The 20000-nt window shown below is 52.6% G+C and overlaps 1 protein-coding gene across 8 annotated transcripts in view; it reads right to left on the bottom strand.

The window, feature by feature from the left end:
- Tnrc18 (trinucleotide repeat containing 18) overlaps positions 1-20000 on the bottom strand; it is a 100216-nt gene that overhangs the window by 59176 nt on the left and 21040 nt on the right. For 5 of the 8 annotated variants that reach the window (XM_029533824.1, XM_029533825.1, XM_029533827.1 and 2 more), the window contains exons 3-5: positions 12343-12498; positions 9528-9653; positions 6567-8195 (exon numbers count right to left, since the gene is read on the bottom strand). In XM_029533824.1, coding sequence (XP_029389684.1) covers positions 6567-8195; positions 9528-9653; positions 12343-12498 — 1911 coding nt within the window. The remainder of the gene's footprint in view (positions 1-6566; positions 8196-9527; positions 9654-12342; positions 12499-20000) is intronic. The other 3 variants (XM_029533829.1, XM_029533828.1, XM_029533830.1) reach the window with 1 other exon arrangement.

The raw sequence follows: 20000 nt of genomic DNA on the forward strand, positions 1-20000 counted from the left end.
CAGGGCTATACAGAGAAACCCTGTCTCAAAAAAACCAAAAAAAAAAAAAAAAAAACACAAGCCGGACATGGGTAGTGCATGCCTTTAGTCCTAGGCCTTGAGAGGCAGGGGCAGGTGGATCTCTATGATTTTGAGGCCAGCTTGGTCTACAGAGCGAGTTTCAGGATACAAAGAGGTACCTTGTCTCTAAAATACATACACACATACACACATACATACATACCTTAAAAGGGTAGAAGAAACTGAGGAAGACACACCTCTGGCCTCTAGATATAGACACACACACACCCCTATGAACAATGACAGACACATATACATACAAATACCTCTGGACACAGACAAACAGAAAGGCATGCACATGCACACACACACCACACACACCACACACTACACACACCCTATACCACATCCCCACACACCACACACACCCCACACTACACACACCCTATACCACACCCACACACCACACACACCACATACCAATGGCAGATCTAGAAGAGGCTATACTCGGAACCAGGGAGAAAGTGCAGCTCAGAAGGGACAGCAGGTTTGAGGCAGGGCACAGGCACAGAGAGCCTCCCAGAGTCCCACAGCTGTGCCTGGAAACCATAGCCTGAGCTTCCTTGTCCCAGGGGAGATGCCACATCAACCAGGCTCACACACTCCCAAGGGCTCAGCCATATGGGAAGGGCACGTGCCACCAGTCTCTGTGTCTGAGACCAGCTGTGGGTATGGCACTTGCTGATGGGGCCTCAGAAAGGAGAGGCGCCTGGAATGTAGACCAAGCTCAGGGACACAAGACCTCTGTACACCCTGACTGAATTGCCCTGGGTTACTTCCTGTCCCAAGTGTCACCTGTCACTAGACACCAACAACTCAGAGCAGCCTTCATGCCCAGGGCCACTAGGCAGAGCTCCAGGTCACTCTCTCCAAACTGGCTGGCTCCCAAGGAAACATAACATGACTGTGGCACCTGACCCCATGCTCCAAGGGGTTCCACATCTACCCACATTGCTCTGTAGCTCCCTATGGTCTCCAGGCTCTGCTCACAGTCACCGTGAAGAGCCAAGCCCCTGCTCTGGGCTCATACTGTGGGGTCCAGATGTCCCGTCCAGTCTCTTCATGCAAGTCACATGTACCTCTTCCCTAGGGGCATGTACACTCTCTTCCCTGCACACACAATGCCCTTCCACTGGACCATTCAACACAACTTCAGCTCTGTCATCGCCTCCTCCAGGAAGGAAGGAACCGCCCTGACCACCTCTCCTCCATCGCCTTCCTCATTCACCTCCCTCACTGCACTGATCACAGCATGGCAGACTGTGGCTGGTTCATCACCCAACTACCTGCACCAGAGCGTAAGTGCTGCGACGCTCAGGTTCTAAGCAGGCCACCCATAGCCCCTCAGCCATCTCCTCTCTACACAACACCGGACAGAGTAAAACTCAGTCAACAAACAGGTAAATGCCAGGAAGGACAGACATCAGTCTGAAGAGTGAGATATGCAAAAGAAAAGGTACCTGTGAGCACCCTGAGGCGGGAACCGACACAGGAGCAGAGAGAAGGCCACAAGAGCCAGAGGGGATAAGCAAGAAAGGGATCAGAAAAGAGATCTCAGTGACAGAGCTCCGCCTAGAATCCCCCAGTGAGGGGCTGGGGTGTGGCTCAGTGGTAGAGCCCCTGCCTAGAATCCCCCAGTGAGGGGCTGGGGCGTGTGGCTCAGTGGCAGAGCCCCTGCCTAGAATCCCCCAGTGAGGGGCTGGGGGCATGGCTCAGTGGTAGAGCCCCTGCCTAGAATCCCCCAGTGAGGGGCTGGGGCGTGTGGCTCAGTGGTAGAGCCCCTGCCTAGAATCCCCCAGTGAAGGAGTAGGGGCGTGGTTCAGTGGTAGAGCCCCTGCCTAGAATCCCCCAGTGAGGAGCTGGGGTGTGGCTCAGTGGTAGAGCCCCTGCCTAGAATTCCCCAGTGAAGGAGTAGGGGCGTGGCTCAGTGGTAGAGCCCCTGCCTAGAATCCCCCAGTGAAGGAGTAGGGGCGTGGCTCAGTGATAGAGCCCCCAGTGAGGGGCTGGGGTGTGGCTCAGTGGTAGAGGCCCTGCCTAGAATCCCCCAGTGAAGGAGTAGGGGCGTGGCTCAGTGATAGAGCCCCTGCCTAGAATCCCCCAGTGAGGGGCTGGGGGTGTGGCTCAGTGGTAGAGCCCCTGCCTAGAATCCCCCAGTGAGGGGCTGGGGTGTGGCTCAGTGGTAGAGCCCCTGCCTAGAATCCCCCAGTGAGGGGCTGGGGTGTGGCTCAGTGGTAGAGGCCCTGCCTAGAATCCCCCAGTGAGGGGCTAGATACTAGCAAAATTACAGCCAGTAGGTAGCATACGTGAAACAATGGTTTTCATTCCCAACAGTGAAAAAAAGCATCAGATAACAGACAACTTCCTCAGCCCAAACGTCTACCACATCCTCTTCTCTTTCCACATGCACTTAGGAGCCTTTTGGGCACAGGTATTTTGGACACTAAAATCATGAATGACCCTAAATACAAGAGGAATACCCTACCATGTCATAGAACCCTATTCAGACTAGAAGACTTGTCCCCTGTCATTCGATCCCAGAATAACCAGGTGCTGCTGCAAACCCCCATCATCAGAGGACCAGCTTCCTGGGCTAGGTATCCCCACCCAAAGCAAGAGGATCGTTTAGTCAGTCAGCAAACATCCACTAGGCACCAGTCACCGAGACTTCCATGCGGGGAATTCAAAGACAGGGCACACAAGGAACACATCCTGACTCAGAGTCCAAAGTCTCAGATGTTGTAGGGACACCTGGGCACAGTCAACAAAGGGATAAGGAGTGTTCGGCCAGGAAAACAGGCATAGGCCAGCTGTTGCATTGGGTGCTGTAAAGAGAGACACCGCTAGGTGCCGGGTGGGGGTGGGGAAGGGGCAGCAGAGGCCTTTAACTTCGGCAGAGACAGGAGGGTCTCTGTGAATCCAAGCCCAACCTGCTCTGTGCAGTGAGTTCCTTTCTCATCAGGGCTCCATAATGAAACCCCCATCTCCAGAAATAACAGGCAGACAGACCCGGGCCCAGCACCACACCCCCGGGGCAGGGCGTGTCCCAGAAGCCTGCTCTGACTTGACATGTGGGTCAGAGTGTAAGACACAACACCTGGCCTTGCTAGGTTGTCTGGGAAATAGGACTTAAATGATTCCAGGGGAGAGGCCACAGAAGAAGTTGCTTGCAAAGACCATGAAAGCCAGAAGGCAGCAGGAGGCAGGGCAGGGCAGGGGAGGAACCCCGGAGAAGGCAAGGGTGTCTAGTCTGGAGATCCCATGGGAGCATTCTTCCCTGGGCTGTGGTCTAGGAGGCTAGGGACATGGAACAATGCCTGCCTGGGTTGAGAGGTTGCACAAGCAAGGACCAGCTGGATGCGATCTTTTCTGGACCGTCACTCAACCTTTTGTGAAGTCACCAGGGTACACCGGAGGAGTTTCAATGCCTGGACACACAAGGTCCTCGACACTGCAGCAGGCTCTGCCCTTAGCTGACATGGTACAAGGCTCAATAAACATGTTGAAGATAGGTCTCCAAAATACACAAGGACTCAAGGACATCGACCAACTTACCAAGCTCTGGGGAAAGATTCAACCTCACTATGGATTAAAAGAAACAAGCCCATTGTGGTAACTAAAATCCGAAATGCCAGCACTTTGCAGAAGGGTAACAAGGTTGAAGCTAGTTTGTCTCAGTCTTAGCTATAACAAGACCTTGTCTCACAACAAGAAAAAATAAAGGGGGGAGGCGGGAGAGAGATGGCTCAACAGATACAGTGCTTGTTGCGCACGCGCAACGACAGTAGTTCAGATCTCATGTCAGAGCTCTTACAATGAAATAGGAGGCAAAGGCTGGGGAGTCCCCAAAAGCCCACAAACCTGGCAGTGTGGTGTACACAGTAACAAACAAGAGGCCCTGCCGTACACATGCATGCACGCACGCACGCACGCACACACACAATAGATGAACACACACAGACACAACAGATAGACAAATAGACAGACAGGAAAATGAAAGGGACAAAAAGTAATTTGAGCGAGATAATCCGGTGGATACAATTGCTTGCCCCGCAAGCTTGACGACCTACATTTGATCCCCTGAGTCCAACAGAAGGAGGAGAACCAACTTTAGGAAGTAGTTCTCTGACCTCCCTATCTGCACAGCAAGCACACGTTCAGACACTCATGTGCACACACACACCCACTTGTGTGTGCACACACACAACTGATAATAAACCATCATTTTACAAAAGAAGCAGCAGCAACCAGGGTGCCATTGACGGCTCAGCAGGTGAAAGGGATGTGAGGCCCTTTCTCAGCTCTGTGGGCACTAACACACTTGTGACATCACACATGTGACACACATGCACATACAGTCTTGTTTTCTTGTGGGTTTTTTTTTTTTCAAGTTAAAAAAGATTCACTAAAGCCTGTCAGGAAGCCGCCTCTTACTGTTCACAAGCATTCATTCATTCATTCATTCATTCATTTGGTTACCCAGCGCCTATCATGCTTGAGGCCCCACGCTGACTGGACCCCAGAGGTACTGAATGAGTCAACGCCCGGCTCTACCCCACTGGAAGGCTTACGGTTGGTCTATTCCTAGGAATCCATAGGACAGAACAAAGCAACTCAACACAGCACAGAGGTGCTTACGTGCAAAAATATTCCACACAGCGTTCTCCACACAAAAGAGATCAGGCAAAGACTAAAAATGCCCACCGGGGAACGGAGACCTAACTACAGTACCTGCTGCTGTGTGCTCTCCACAGAATATTAAAGGCCGTAAAAAAAAATGGTACTTGTAAAGAGTCTGACATCTCGGGAGAAACAACCCACACTGTGCCGTAGGAGCAAGCGTAAGACCAAGGCTGTGCCGCACTAGCCGCTCCACAGGTAGACACAAATTGCATGGGAAAATGAATTCAGGGAGAGCCGGGAAAGTGTTTGGGGTGCTGGGGAAACAATAATGGTCTTTTTCTTCCTTCTCCTCTCCTGCACTTACATGTCTACGTGGGTAATGGGAAAGGCAATCAAAGTTTCAATAGCAGCCATGATGGGCAAGTGGGGAACCGGGAAGCAGTGCTAGGAGGGAGGGAAGGAGGGAGGGAGGATTGGGAGAAAAGACCAAGAAACCAGCCAGGAATCCCAGCACTCCAGAGGCAAAGGTGAGTGGATTTCTGTGAGTTCAAAGCCAGCCTGGTCTACATAGTAGGTTCCAAGCTAGCCAGGGCTACACTGTGAAAGCCCATCTTTAAAAAAATAAAACAGGGCTGGAGAGATGGCTCAGCAGTTAAGAGCACCAACTTCTCTTGCAGAGGTCCTGAGCCCAATTCCCAGCCACCACATGGTGGCTCACAACCATCTGTAATGGGATCTGACGCCCTCTTCTGGTGTGTCTGAAGAGAGCAATGGCGTAAGTATAATAAATAAATAAATAAATAAATCTTTAAAACAACAACAACAAAAAACCCAAAACAAAACAAAATAGAAAGCCAGAGGCAGGGAGACCCAAGAATAGGGATGCAGAGGCAGAGGCAGAGGCAGGGATCGGGCCAGGCAGTGTGGCACACACTGTTAATTCCAGCACTCGGGAAGCAGAGGCAGTGGCAGGTAGACGTCTGTGACTTTGAGGCTACAGAGTGAGTTCCAGGGCAGCCAGGGCTACATAAAGAGCCCTATCTCATAAAACCAAAAGAACAAAAAACAAAAAACAACAAAACCCAAAAAGAGCCAGATATGAGGCAAAGAATCTGTGGAAGATCCTGGGTCAACTAGGCTGGTGCCTGCAGCCCCAGTGAGAGAGACTGTCTCCAGCCAGTCAAGTAACTCGGCGTGTAAAGTCACCCTCTACTAAGCCTGAAGACCGGGGTTCCATCTGCAAAACCCACGTGGTGGGAGAGGAGCCATACAATTTACCCTCTGGCGTCCCCATGTGCTCTGTGGTGCGTTCACATGGCTGTGTAGGACACACACACACACACACACACAGCGAATACAGTAAGACAGAACAAACAGCCAAGGTTGTCCTCTGACCTCTACACTTGCACACACCTGTCCCCACACCCACATTAACATTTAAGAAGAGTGGGGACTATTCCTGTTTTAATTCCCAACTATTAAGGAGATTGTGAGTTCAAAACCCATCTAGACTACATAGCAACCCAACTGGGGAGAACTAGGGGCTGGGGGTGTGGTTCAATTGTTAGAAGGCCCGCCCAGCACGCACATCCTAGGACCCATCTCAGGACTACATAAACAGTCGTCTCAGGGCACGTACTGTTACCACAACACCCAGCACTCAGGAAATGGAGAAAAGGGAAATAAAAGTTCATTGTTGGCTACAGAGCCAGAGCGAGTGAGCTATAATACACAGTCTATAGATGACTGTCCCCCCAAAATAAAAGGAGGGGTGGAGGGGGTGGGACGGCAGAGCACTTGCCCATCTTGTGCATGAGATCCTATGTTTTTAAAACCACTACCACCACCACCACCACCACCAAAACAATAACAGGACCAGCACCTACCTTTGACATTGTTCAGTGACAAAGAGCGTTCCTGGTCTACCAGCCCAGGCCCCAGCCGGCTACTGCTCCCACTGTCCTTCTGCCTGGCCACAGCCACAGCAATGCCAACAGGCGGGTGTCGTACTTCAGCTTCCCCCTGGGCACCAGAGCCCTCTCGCCCAAAGGCCTTGGCGCTCTCAGGTCTCTCTGGGTCCCGTTTCAGCTGCCGGCCCCCTCCGGCTGTAGGGACCCCGGGGTGTGCGAGTCGGGCCTGGGCTCTAGGGGGACCCGCAGACGTGGGCGTGGGTTCAGGTTTCATGGTGCCCAGGCCTCCAAAAGGGCTCTTCTTCCCACAGCCACCGGGACGCACGGCCACCGCCTCCCGAGCAAAGCTACCGCTGTATTTGATGAGGCTCTGCATAGCAGAGGCCTCTCCCGGTCCGTGGGCTGCCGGGTGGAGGTCAGCACCCGGCCTGCCGCAGGTGGCCGAGGCACGGGGCATTGCGCCCCCGGGGTCCAGGTAGGCCTTTTTGGATGCCGTGGCGACAGCTGCTTCCTCTTCGGCTCTGCTGGCATGGTGGTGCTGGGCCGCCAGGACAGCCATCTGCGTGGTGGCAAAGTTGCCCAGTTCAAAGGGTTTCCACTTATGCTCCGGCCCGGGGGGCCGGGATGGTTCCAGGCCAAAGAGCTTAGCAGTCTGCTGGGCAGCAGAAGCGCTCGGGCCTCGGGGTGCGCGCTCGCAAGGCCTCGGATCAGCCTCGGGCTTGAGTAGTTCCTTGGGGGGCAGGTAAGCTCGCGCATCCGGGGAGGAGCGGGAGGAGCGGGCTGCTGGGGGTCCATCGGACGGAGGCGGACGCTTGAGGGAACGGATGACCGAGCTTTTCTCCCGCAGGACCTCTGGCCGCTCCAGGCGTGGAGATCCGGGTGGACCTTGCAGGACCCCAGGACGGCCCGGCTCGCGCTCCCTGGCCCGGACATCGCGAGCCTGGGATGCTATCTGGATGGGTCCCACCCGCTCATCAAAGGCCTCCACAGAAGGCACAAAGGTGGGTGCCACCACGCGGTGCTCACGGCCTGGTTCACGGAACACGGTGTAGACACCGGCTGGCGTAGAGGAAGGGGGTGCAGGGGGACCCTTGGGGGGCAGTGGCGGTGGTGGCGGCGGTAGTGGGGACCCACAGGGCCTTGCAGCGGGCAGCAGGGCCTCAGCCCGCCGCAGCAGCCGAGCGTTCTCCTCCTGCCTCGCCACCTCCTTGGAACCTCCACGGCCCAACTCGGCCACCAGCCCCGCGTCCACCACGCCATTGCACAGGCTCAGGGCCGACGGCGGCAGTGCACCCTTGGCTTTGACCTCTGCCAGGAAGGGCGACAGGCGCTCAGCCAGGCGTGAGGCTCCTCGGTCCTGGCGGCCCTCCGCTCGGGCCTCCTGGGTCAAGTCCACCACACCTCGGGGGCCGGACACCTCCTCACGTGCCCGAGGGTCTTTCTTGCCAAACATCGGAGGAGGGTCTCCGCCACGGCCTGCGCGATCCTTCCCTGTACCTTCCCGGGAGGAGCCTTTGGCTGGACCGCCTGAGGAGTGGCCACTGGGAGTTCTGGACGAGGGCGTGTGAGCATGCAGGGTCCCCGGTGCGGGCAGGTAGAAGCCATCTAGGGAGAAAAGGACATAGTGAATCAGGACCATTACCCACTCCTAACCCCGAGACGCCCTACCTTCACCCAAGGATGCATTGTACCCCAGAGAGAGAACGTGCAGGGGCCTGGTTGGTCCTTCAGAGAGAAACCAGGCAAGGCTAGAAAGTGAATAGAAACCTGGCTTTAACCATCTTTATCCTCCCAGGCCTGTCTCCTCATTGGTAAAGGAAGAAAGGCCAAAGGTCATTTTCAGAGCTATCAGGAGCTGATGAAAAGGCTGTGGGTAAATTCACGGACAGGTGGGGGCCCTTTGGGGCTGGGTCTCTGTGATGGTTTGTGTATGCTCTGCCCATAGAGTGGCACTATTAGAAGGTGTAGCCCTGTTGGAGTAGGTGTGTCACTGTGGGTGTGGGCTTTAAGACCCTCACCCTAGCTGCTTGGAAGTCAGTCTTCCACTAGCAGCCTTCAGATGAAGATGGAGAACTCTCAGCTCCGCCTGTGCCATGCCTGCCTGGATGCTGCCATGCTCCTGCCTTGATGATAATGACCTGAACCTCTGAGCCTCTGAACCTGTAAGCCGGACTCAATTAAATGTTGTCCTTTATAAGAGTTGCCTTGGTCATGGTGTCTGTTCAGCAGTAAAACCCTAACTAAGGCAAGGTCTCAAAAAGGCATTGTTGAGGCCTAGCATTCAGGAGATAAAAGCAGGTAGATAGATGTTAAGTTTAAGGACATCCTTAGCTATGAACCAAGGTCTAGGCCACTGTGGACTACATGAGAGAAGAGAGGGGGCGGGGAGAAAGGACTCAAGGAGGGGGAGGGAGAGGAAGGGAGGGCAGACCGTCAAGTCTGAAGATCTGGTTAGGTCTCCAGCCTATCTGGTGGAAAGAGAGAGCCCCTAAAGCTGGCCTCTGACCCCCACACACACAAAGCAGGAAGGAAGGAAGATGATTCAATTACTGATTTTAAAAAGAGTTAAGAAAATATCAATGAAGGGTCAGGAATGACGGCGCACATCTTTAATCCCAACACTTGGAAGGCCGAGACAGGTGGATCTCTGAGTTTGAGGCCACCCTGCTCCACATGTTGAGTTCCAGGACAGCCTGGCTTAACCAAGAGAACCCCTGAGAAGGAAACCTTGGTGAAGGGGCTGCGGAGGGGGCCACTCTCTGGCAGAGCCCTTTCCTAGCACAGGGCGCCATCTTAGGGACCCTCCAATAAAGAGGTAAGTACTGCATATAAGATACCTGGAACCCCAAGGAGGACCCCCGAGAGAAACCCCCAGGAAATCACTCTGCCACCCCCTCCCTGCCTAACAACCTTTACCACCCCTTCCTGCCCCCTTACCTTTCTGGGTATCGAAGATGCTGGGCTGGCCCAGCTGGCTGAGGAGGGGGCTCCCACTGCTGGGGGGGTCCAGGTGGTTCAGGTGGAGGTAGGATGGATACAGCCCACTGGGCAGGTGGGAGAAGCCTAAGGAGAAGAGAAGAGAGGTCTAGGCTGCTCGTGTTTACCCACGAATGCCCCACTAGCAATTGCTTCTCTTTGGAAAAAGCCACAGTGGCCTGTCAGTCCCCTGGTACAAGAAGTTCTCATGGCACCACCCAAAGCCCCTGCCACTTCAAGCCTTCCGTGAGGCCCAGAAAATCCACAAGGGCTTGGATACAAGTTCAAACACTCCCAGGATCAAAGTCAGAATGGACCTAACCAAGAGGAGATTCAAGGCGTTATTCTCACTTAAAGCAACCCTGAGAAGACCACACATTTCCTGTCCTCTCATTTTACAGATTAAAACCAAAGCAAAGCAAAGCAAAGCAAAACAACAGAGTCAGAGTGGGCCAGTGTCTGACAGATCAAAGTGCAGCTAAACCCGGCTGAACCGAAGTCACCGGAGCCTGCAGCTCAGACGCAACCTCGGGAGAGTGTGGACTCTGGATGAAGTCATCATGGGTCTCTCCTCTGCTGTATGCCTCGGGACTGACTACTTGCCGTCTCTGAACACTCAAGTCAGCATCTCTAGCTGCCCAGTCTTACATTGACGTCCAAAGGGAGAGAGTGGCGTGACTTCAAAACGGGTGTGGCCACAGGTGACAAACCAAGCATGGGCAGCTAGGGACAAGCAGAGAAGGCACACAGGGCACAAGGGGCCAGGGGACTGGGGTCCTACTGGAAAGCAACAAGGGACACACTATCCCTGGCCCTCGTCTGAGGTCTGTCCCTGGCCCTGAGAACTGGTGTCCTTTTCTCCATCATCAGCTGCTACATACAGACCACCAGACAGAGCTACGGATGGCACTCCGGAGTCTTGCCTGATGTGCACGAACTCCTGAATTTGAGTCCTCATGACCCCAAATAGACACGACACAGGTGCACTCTGGTGGTACAGACCAGTAATCCAGACTACCCAAGAGACTGAGGGCAGGCAGCTCAAGGCTAGCCTGGGAAACTTAGTGAGACCCTGCTACAAAATAAAAACTAAGGTCAGGTATGGTGGTGCACGCCTTCCATCCTAGCATTCCAGAGGCAGAGGCAGGTGAATCCCTGTGAGTTTAAGGCCAGCCTGGGCTACACAGTGAAGACCCTTCATTACAAAACAAACAAACAAATAAATGGGGGTTGTCCAGAAATGTGGCTTCACACATGTAATTCTAATTCTTGAGAAGCAGAGGCAGGACGATTACTGCAAACTCAAGGGTCAACACAGTGAGTTCCGGGTCAGCCGGCACTACTTAGCAAGACTATCTGGAGGAAAATAAAACAGGGCAAAAGAACCTACTATGCATGTCACAGAACAAAACAGATGCCCAATCTACAGTGTTAAACACCAAACTAACGCTCTGCCGCAGGTAGCGGGTCCTCTGCAGGTCCGTCGTGCATCAGATGGGCACCCCGGCCCCAGCACAGATGCTGCAAAGGATGCGGGAGACCTAAGAACATCGCCCCAGGACCAGGCCATGTCTGTGGTGTATGTTTGCTGTGGCTATCAGCATCTCGGGAAGAACTGAGGAGTGAGCCGACGACACGGTAGAGGTGGCCTGTGCTCAACGCTCACCTGGCTCAGCTCGGTGGGAGGAGCTCAGCCCACACCAGCAACCATCCTCCCAGCCCAAGGCAGACAGAGACAACACAGCCTTCACACAAGGCGTTAAATACTCATCGCTGGATTCACATGTCTGTCCTGAGAGGCCCAGAAAAAACGGCTTTAGTAACTTTCTCTGTACAGGAAAGACCACTCTGTTATGTCCGACACTGACACTTTTAGCCACAGCCAGGCAAAACACAGCAAGCAGCCTACACCCCGGTACTGGTGGGCATTCATTCTGCCTCCAACCCCACTGAGTAGGGAATAGCCCAGACAGTCAAAAGCAGGCAATAGGGGTCTCCCAGAGCTACAATGTCCTGGGTTCTAGGTGAGTCCAGAAGATCCACAAGATGTAAGAGGACCTTAATGTCAACCAACACCCCAAATCCACCAGAGACAGAGGTGGAAGAGGGGCGACTTAGGTTCGTTCAATTCTCAGTACTGCCAAAAAAAAAAAAAAAAAAAAAAGGTGTTGGGCAGTGTTGGCGCACGCCTTTAATCCCAGCACTTGGGAGGCAGAGGCAGGCGGATTCTGAGTTCGAGGCCAGCCTGGTCTACAGAGTGAGTTCCAGGACAGCCAGGGCTACACAGAGAAACCCTATCTCGAAAAATCCAATCAATCAATCAATCAATCAATCAATCAATAGGCAAGACCAGAGTACCCAGGCCAGAGGCTCTCCACAATAGTGTGGTTGTGTGTGTGTGTAGGTAGGAGTAAGTGTGTAGGAAGGTATTCCATTGAATATACACCAGTCCCTGCCCTCAAAGCGCACGCCACATGATCAGGGAACAACCACACAGATAAGGCTTGTCTTTCACCAAGTATCCATGGGAACAGGACTTGAGCAGCAGAGGAGGAGGAGCCAGTGGGCTGGGGTGAGAGGCTGCAGGCAGAGGCATGAATGGCTTATGCAAAGGCCCTGTGGTAACAAAATAAGCGCTAAGTGCTAGAGGGGACACCCGGAGGAGGCCACGGTGAGAAAAGGTGTTGAGAATGGTGTTGGGGACATTAAAATTGCCATCACCGTGGGGACAGTGGCCCAGCAGCCCTCGGCCCCTCCCAGCTGGCCCACTCCTTACCTTCATGGGCGTGGGCAGCCCACAGCTGCACCATGGGCAGGTTGCTGGGGGTGGGGGAGCTGAAGGAGAGGTCAGAGGGCAAGGATACCGGGCTCCCCTGAGACGAGGCCGAGGGCCCCATCCCGCTGGACACAAAGCTGCCCAAGAAGGCCTCGCCTGCAGAGAAAAGGGAGGGGGGTCCCTGTCAGGCAGCCAGTAAACCAGGCCATGCTACCTGGACCGCCATCCCAAGGCCCTCCACTGCATAAAGTCTTCACAGAGAGAGATCAAGAGGCATCACTTGGCCAGCCCCAGACACACCCTATGGGTCCAATCACCATAGTGACCAAGAAAGAAGGCCAGACTCCCCCGCCCCCAAGGCCCAGAACCCCAGAGAATGCTTTTACTACTGTGGCTGCCGATCGATCGACAGAAGCCTGAGTCGGTCAGAATGGAGGGTGGGGGGTGCCTTCAAGGACTGCCCAGGCCACAGAGTAAGGGAGGCAATGGTCACAGAAAAAGAGCTCATATTCTGAGCTTAGCGCACAACACTGTCCAGAGACCAACGTCCCCGAGGAGGTTGCACATCATGGTCACCCAGGATGTGCAAGAGCCTCTGAGTGGCTAGTGACTGCTTATCCCCATGTAACTGATGGGGAAACTGAGGCCCAGGAAGGAAAAGCCTCAACTTAGCAACTCCCTGGACACCCAGCAGGGCATCTCGGAGCCCAGCATGACAGGCCTGATAGGCAGAGCGAATCACAAAGGAAAAAGAAAACAGAAGGAGTAAGGAACGCTAACACACATATAAACATCAGCCTGAGAAGTTCTAAGCTAGCCTGGACTGTGAGGTGAGCCTGTCTCAAAAAAAAAAAAAAAAAGTTTTACAAAAGGTGGATCCTATCATGATACCTCACATCTGTTATCCTAACACTCAAAGAAGCTGAGGCAGAGGATTGCTGCAATTCAAGGCCAGCCTGGGGTGCACAGCAAGTTCCAGATAGTCTGGTCTACAGGGTGAGACCCTGTCTAAAAAAAACGCCCAAAGCCAATCTGGGAATGCACAGTGCCTACCTAGAAGACAGGGGGGACTAGATTCGAACTTCAGCACCAAGAAATAAAAAATAAAAATAAAAAATTACCAAACAAAAACAAGGTAGGAAGGAGGCATACAATGAACAGGAATTATATAACAGATACGCTAGTTTTAGGAACAATAATAGTAAATAGGCCAGATGTTCCGTGGGTGATTCAAACTCTCCCCAGGACACCCTGCAGGAGAGGGTGTGGAGCCCTGAACACATGGCTGGGTCCAGCGCTCTAGCCAAGCACCCACCAGGTGCCCATTCTGGTTGGTCTCCAGAGGAAAGCTGTGCTGAGTTCTCCAGAGCCTTCTTCTCTAGTCCCTCAGAGGTGGGCACTGTTTGCAGACAACGCAGACAGGATGTGTGGCTCAGATGCCAGCAGCAGGCCGCTGGTCTAAGCCACAAGGCTCTCACAGACTCCGCCCACATACATACGCAGTTCAGTTTCTGGGTTCCTGAGAGCCCTCCCATGTAAGCCCTATACAAAGTGTCCACTGACTGCCTCCCTTGGGGGGATAGGATTATTATAAAATATGCCCCCAGGCCCTTGGGGGTACACATGGGTAAAATGAGTAAGAGCAGAAGCTAGAGACCGCGCACACCCTCGGATCACATGCCTGTCACCATGGCCTATGTTCAGCCACCATCGCTGAAGCCCAGCCCCTCACCAGAATCCAGCGCCAACTCCCGTGGCCCAAGGGCCCTTGTAGCCGGTCAGCACATCCATGTAGCCCAAGCCTGGGAAGGTAAGGCCTCTGGGCCCTGCCAAACCCTAGGCTTCCTCCTTGAGGAGGCAGACGGCCGGTAGAAGGCTCCGGAAGCCAATAGCCAGGGGTTTGCGCAAAGGCTTACGTCAGCCACGAGTTCTTCCTGCCTGGGCTGTGCGGAAGCAGAGGGCCCAGGCCTGCCCCTGCCTGGGCTTGTGAAACCCAGCAAGCAGCACTCCAATCCAAAGAAGCGTTGGGACACGGATGCCACCAACGGTTCCTGTCACCACCGGGGGGGCTCTAAGGGGCCTCAACTACCTCCTCCCAGGCTTGGGGTGGTGACAGCCAATGACGATGCTCTCTGGTCACAGAGTTGCAATCCTAAAGCAGGCACAAAACCAGGAGTGGTGGCCATAGGACAGTCACTAGAACTACTCAGGAGGCTGAGGCAAAAGGATGGAAAGTTCAGAACCACTCTGGACTGGAGTGAGTCAACGCCTAGTCACAGCAAACTCAGTCTCCATAAAAGGTAGGAAGAGCTGGGAAGAACAGCTCAGCAATAAAGACCCAGCCTAGAATCCCTCAATAAGGTGTTTGGGGTGTCTGTGGTAGAGCCCCTGCCTAGAAGCCCCCAATGAAGCCGGGCGTGGTGGCGCACGCCTTTAATCCCAGCACTCGGGAGGCAGAGGCAGGCGGATTTCTGAGTTCGAGGCCAGCCTGGTCTACAAAGTGAGCCAGAGCTATACAGAGAAACCCTGTCTCGGAAAANGAAAAAAAAAAAAAATCCCCCAATGAGAGGCTGGGGGCGTGGATCAGTGGTAGAGCCTCTGTCTAGAATCCACCAATGAGGGGTTAGGGGCGTGGCTCAGTGGTAGAGCCCCTGCCTAGAATCCCCCAATGAGGGGCTGGGGGTGTGGCTCAAGGCTCTGGGTTCCATCCACAGAACCTTAAGTAGCTCCTACATAACCATAACGTCAAGACTATCACCCTCCCTGACATCCTCAGCAAAGCCGCAAGCATAGCTCTGACAGGTACAGGACTGGATAAATGAACAACACACACCAACAGAGAAGACCAAGGAGCAGCAGACACTCCATGCTGTTGGACATGGTAGCCACTGACCGTGTGTCACTCCGAAGTCAGAACTGCAACCATGGAAACTGAAGAACTGTTTGTTCTATTTTATTAAATCTCAATTAATTTAGATTTAATTCAGCCATGTTCTAGGCTGACGGTCTTTTCCTGGCTAGAAACAGAAGGAGTGGACATGAACTGTCAGTCTCTGTGGGGAAGAGCTGGGGACACAATGAGATTCTTAGAGCAAAGGCCACATTCCAGACTCATTTCTGCGTGCATAGGTGTGTCACATGTGTATGTGTTCATTCAGCATATGCACATGTAGAAGCCAGGAGGATGTGGGACGCCTGCCTCCAACTTACTCACTTCAGACAGCCTGAATCTCTACTGGGCCTGGATCTAAACTGATGGTTGTCAAGACCCAGAAACAGCCTGACCACACCCACCTGTTAATGTAGGTGCTAGGATTTGAACTCGTGTCCTTGCCTGTGTATAGCAAACATCTTTCTGCTGAGCCGTCTCCATGGCCTCTTGACAAAGTCTTACTATGTAGCCCAGGTTACCCTAGCCCTCACTATGAAGCCCAGGTTGGCTTCCCAGGTCACGCAGTCCTCCTGACTTAGCCTTCCTGAGTGACAAGATCACAGGCGTATACTACCCCTTCTAACTCATGGCTGTCATTCTGGCCATTCTGTAAATCTCCCTGGGCTATGTGAAATACATAACACATTTATCATCTTCTCCCTCCAGGTTGATGTATGGCAAGATTCAAGACACTTCTGTTTGTAAAATGATCTGAGCTTGGTCTGCCCACAGGGTGCCATGTAATGCCAGCTGTTGTCACAAATGACTGGCTAAGTGACACCTCGGGGGCCAGGGTTTGAGGGGGTCCGCTTGCCCTACCCACACAGTTTACCTTTCTCAGATAAGTGAGCACTTATGTCACTAACACATTAAGCATCGCCAAGCTGTGTATTACAACTACAAATCATATAGCTGCATATTACATGTGTTTTCGCCCATGTGTGCCCATGCACACAGAGCCCTGAAGTTGACCTCAGATGTCTTTCTCAACCACGTTCTAGCTCTGAGTTGGTTAGAATGGCGGGCTAGTGAGTCGGAGGCATCCTCCTGCCTCAGCCTCCCCAGGACCTGGATTCCGGGCAGGTAATACGTGCCTCTTGTTTTTTCCTCACAAAGGTGCTGAATATCAGTCTAGTCCAGATGCTGCGAATGTCATCTCCACCCTCCCCCACCCCAAAAGAAAGGGGAAAAAAAAAAGTCAAACTATCCCATTCAAGCACTGAGCAGGTCCAAACATGTTTAGCTTCCCGGATCAGAACATTCATCCAAAAGGGCGTTAAAACTCCAAACTTCTGAGCTCCCAAATCTCGGGAATCTTTTTCCACAAGTCTTACGGCACTTCCGTATCCTGGCTCGCTATCCTGAAGCCCTGGGGCCCAGGGACCTTGTTACTCATTTTGCATATTAGGAAATTAAAGACATGAACAAATGCCTTTAATCCCTGAAACTTGGGAGACAAGGAAAGGCAGATCTCTGAGTTCAAGGCCAGCCTGATCTACAGAGAGAGTTCCTCAACAGCATGGACTACACAGAGAAACCCAGTCTCAAGAAAAAAAAAAAAAAAAAAGAGGTCAATTGTGGGGGCACGCCCATGTCATCCCAAGGTTAAGGAAGTAGAGACAGACAGATCCCTAGGGCTCAGTCAGTCTAGCCTATTCCATACCACTGGGACCCTGCCTCAAAGAAAATAAACAGCTTCCTGAATAATGTCCCCCAAAGTTGTTCTCCCCAAAATACCTGACCCCCCACACACACACTCACACTTAAAAACAAAGTAAAAATAAAAATCATAAGCACATCTGAATATTATGAGTGAAGCCCTGGTTCTGTCCCCAGTGTTTCAAGAACGAAGCAAGTCTTCAAAAGTTGGGGGTTAGCAAGGGGCCTCCTGCTCAGTCAGGAAGAGCACGCAGTTGGTTGTCTCTGCTTCTTGGGCAAAGATTTAATGGCACTCATAAAACTCCCAACTTTCCCGAGCCGTTTTCCTCCACACCAGGCTGTGTGCCAAGCACATACCTCATCGGCTCCTGTGACCCCATGCCCATCACGGAAGGAGTTAGTCACACTGCACCCAGTTAGGAAGGAGAAAGCAAAGAGACCGTGGCTTGCCCCGGTCATCATGCAAATCCAGACACTTCCTTATCATCTCCGATAACTCGACAGACGGATCTGTGGCGATCTGGGGTGCAATCCTCTCAGAGACCTAGATGCCACTGTAGGCACCAGCAGCATCTCGCCTATGCTATGGATGGAATCAGGAGAAAGCCTACTTGTGACCATACTTGCGCTTTCAACAATAATCCAAAAGTGCTAGGTATAAACCCCAGAATTAAACAACTGGCTGATTAAATCCCATGCCATTCTGAAAGGCCTGATGGGACCTCGCTTGTACCCCTCTGATCTATTCTGCTCATCGTAAGTGAACCACCTCTCTCCAACACCACGTAAGCCGCGTACACCATGCTCGCTCGGCTCACTCATCACCGGCACCCGGCCATTCCAAACACTTCATCTTGTTCGGCATCCTGTCTCCTCTTACTCACAAAAGGGTGAGGATGTAGAGCGCAGCCCTAGGATCCCAGCCCTTCCAGAGTGGAGGCAGAGGGGTCAGAAGTTCAAGGTCATCAAAATGATTGCATTCTCTGCTCCATGAGACCATCTCAAAAGGAGAAGGGTGATTCAACATGAAGCCAGCTGGAAATATAAAGTCCATCTCGAATAGACAGACAGACATAGGTAATAGGTATTTTGAGAAACCAGTCACACTACTTGTATTAAAACATGCTTGTGGGCCAGCAATGCGGCTCAGCAGGTAAAGGAGCCCACCAACAAGCTGACAACCTGAGTTCAACCCCCTGCACCTAGACGGTGGTGGGAACGGACTCCTCCAGAGTTGCCCTCTGACCTACACTCGTACAAGATGGCATGCACACACACACAAGACGTCCACACACAATAAAGAAAAGGAAATTCATTTCTCAGAGTGTGCCTGTTAGGCCGGGCCAGGGCATGCCTTTAATCCCAGCACTTGGAAGGCAGAGGCAAGTGGATCTCTGAGTTCGAGGCCAACCTGGTCTACAGAGTGAGTTCCAGGACAGCCAGGGCTACACAGAGAAACCCTGTCTCAAAAAACAAAAAGCAAACAAACAAACAAAAAAAAAAACACCAGAGTGTGCCTGTTATAACTGTCTTTTTAAAAAAAAAAACACACACACAAGACGTCCACACACAATAAAGAAAAGGAAATTCATTTCTCAGAGTGTGCCTGTTAGGCCGGGCCAGGGCATGCCTTTAATCCCAGCACTTGGAAGGCAGAGGCAAGTGGATCTCTGAGTTCGAGGCCAACCTGGTCTACAGAGTGAGTTCCAGGACAGCCAGGGCTACACAGAGAAACCCTGTCTCAAAAAACAAAAAGCAAACAAACAAACAAAAAAAAAACACCAGAGTGTGCCTGTTATAACTGTCTTTTTAAAAAAAAAAAAAATTTTTTTTTCAAGACAGGGTTTCTCTGTGTAGCCCTGGCTGTCCTGGAACTCACTTTGTAGACCAGGCTGGCCTCGAAAATTTTTATTGTTTTAACTCTGGGTTTGTGCATGGGATTAAAGGTGCCTTATGACTACAAGTGGTTCTGAGCTATCCAACATGGCTCCAGGGAACCACAGTAGGATCCTCTGCAGAAGCAGTAACTGCTCTTGCCTGCCAAGCAGTCTCTCTAGCCTCTATTTTATTTTGGAGACAGGGTCTCATGGATCCCAAGCTGACCCCTAAACTCCCTATGTAGCAGAAGGTGACCTTAAACTCTTGATCCTCCTGCCTCTGCCTCCTGAATGCTGGGATTACAGGTATATGCCGCCGCGCCTGCGGCATTGCTGGGAAAACCCAGAGCTTCCTGCATGCTCGACAAACACCTATCAAAAGAAGCCCCATTCCCAACCCTGATCATTCTATTGTGCAACTAATCACCATGGCTCAGCTCTTATGGTAATCGGAGGTACGAATATGTAAGAAAATCTGCAGCCCTTTGATCCAGCACTTGAGAGGCAGAGACAATCAGGTCTGGGTTCTAGGACAGCCAGGGCTACACAGAGAAACCTTGTCTCAAAAAGAACTATCACCACCACAAGGAAAGAAAGAAAACCCACAGGCCATGTTCAGACTGGCGCTACCTGCAATCTCAGAGTCTCAGCGCGCACGGGGGACCTTGGACGCTTTCTCCTGGAGGACGACGGGGCTTGCCAAGGCTCCACCTCAGACCAGAGACCTAAGGACCTTTGCACAGCAGCTGGGAATCCATCTCTCTTCTTCCTTCCCTCCCTTCCCCCCCCCTCTCTCTCACACACACTCACACACACACACTCACACAATACAAATGTTTAAGGAAACACAAGTCAGCTGGTGAGATGGCTCAGTGAATAAGGGGCTTGCTGCCAAGTCTGATGACCTGAGTTCCAACCCGGGGACCCACATGGTAGAAGGAAAAGAACTGCTTCCTGCAGTGTCCTCTGACCTCCATGTGTACACACATCCACACACTCACAGGCGCAAGCGTGCGCACACGCGCACGAGCACGCGGACGCGCGCGCACACACACACACACACACACACACATGAATAAATTTTTTTTAAGTGACTCCCTCTTATCCCCTGCCCCGCCCACACCCCAGCTTTGCAGCTAAAGCTTGGCTCCTGGGTGTCTTACTTACTAGCTGTGTGACCTTAGACAACA

The sequence above is a fragment of the Mus pahari genome, chromosome 23 (genome assembly GCF_900095145.1).
Source record: "Mus pahari chromosome 23, PAHARI_EIJ_v1.1, whole genome shotgun sequence".
Taxonomy (NCBI): domain Eukaryota; kingdom Metazoa; phylum Chordata; class Mammalia; order Rodentia; family Muridae; genus Mus; species Mus pahari.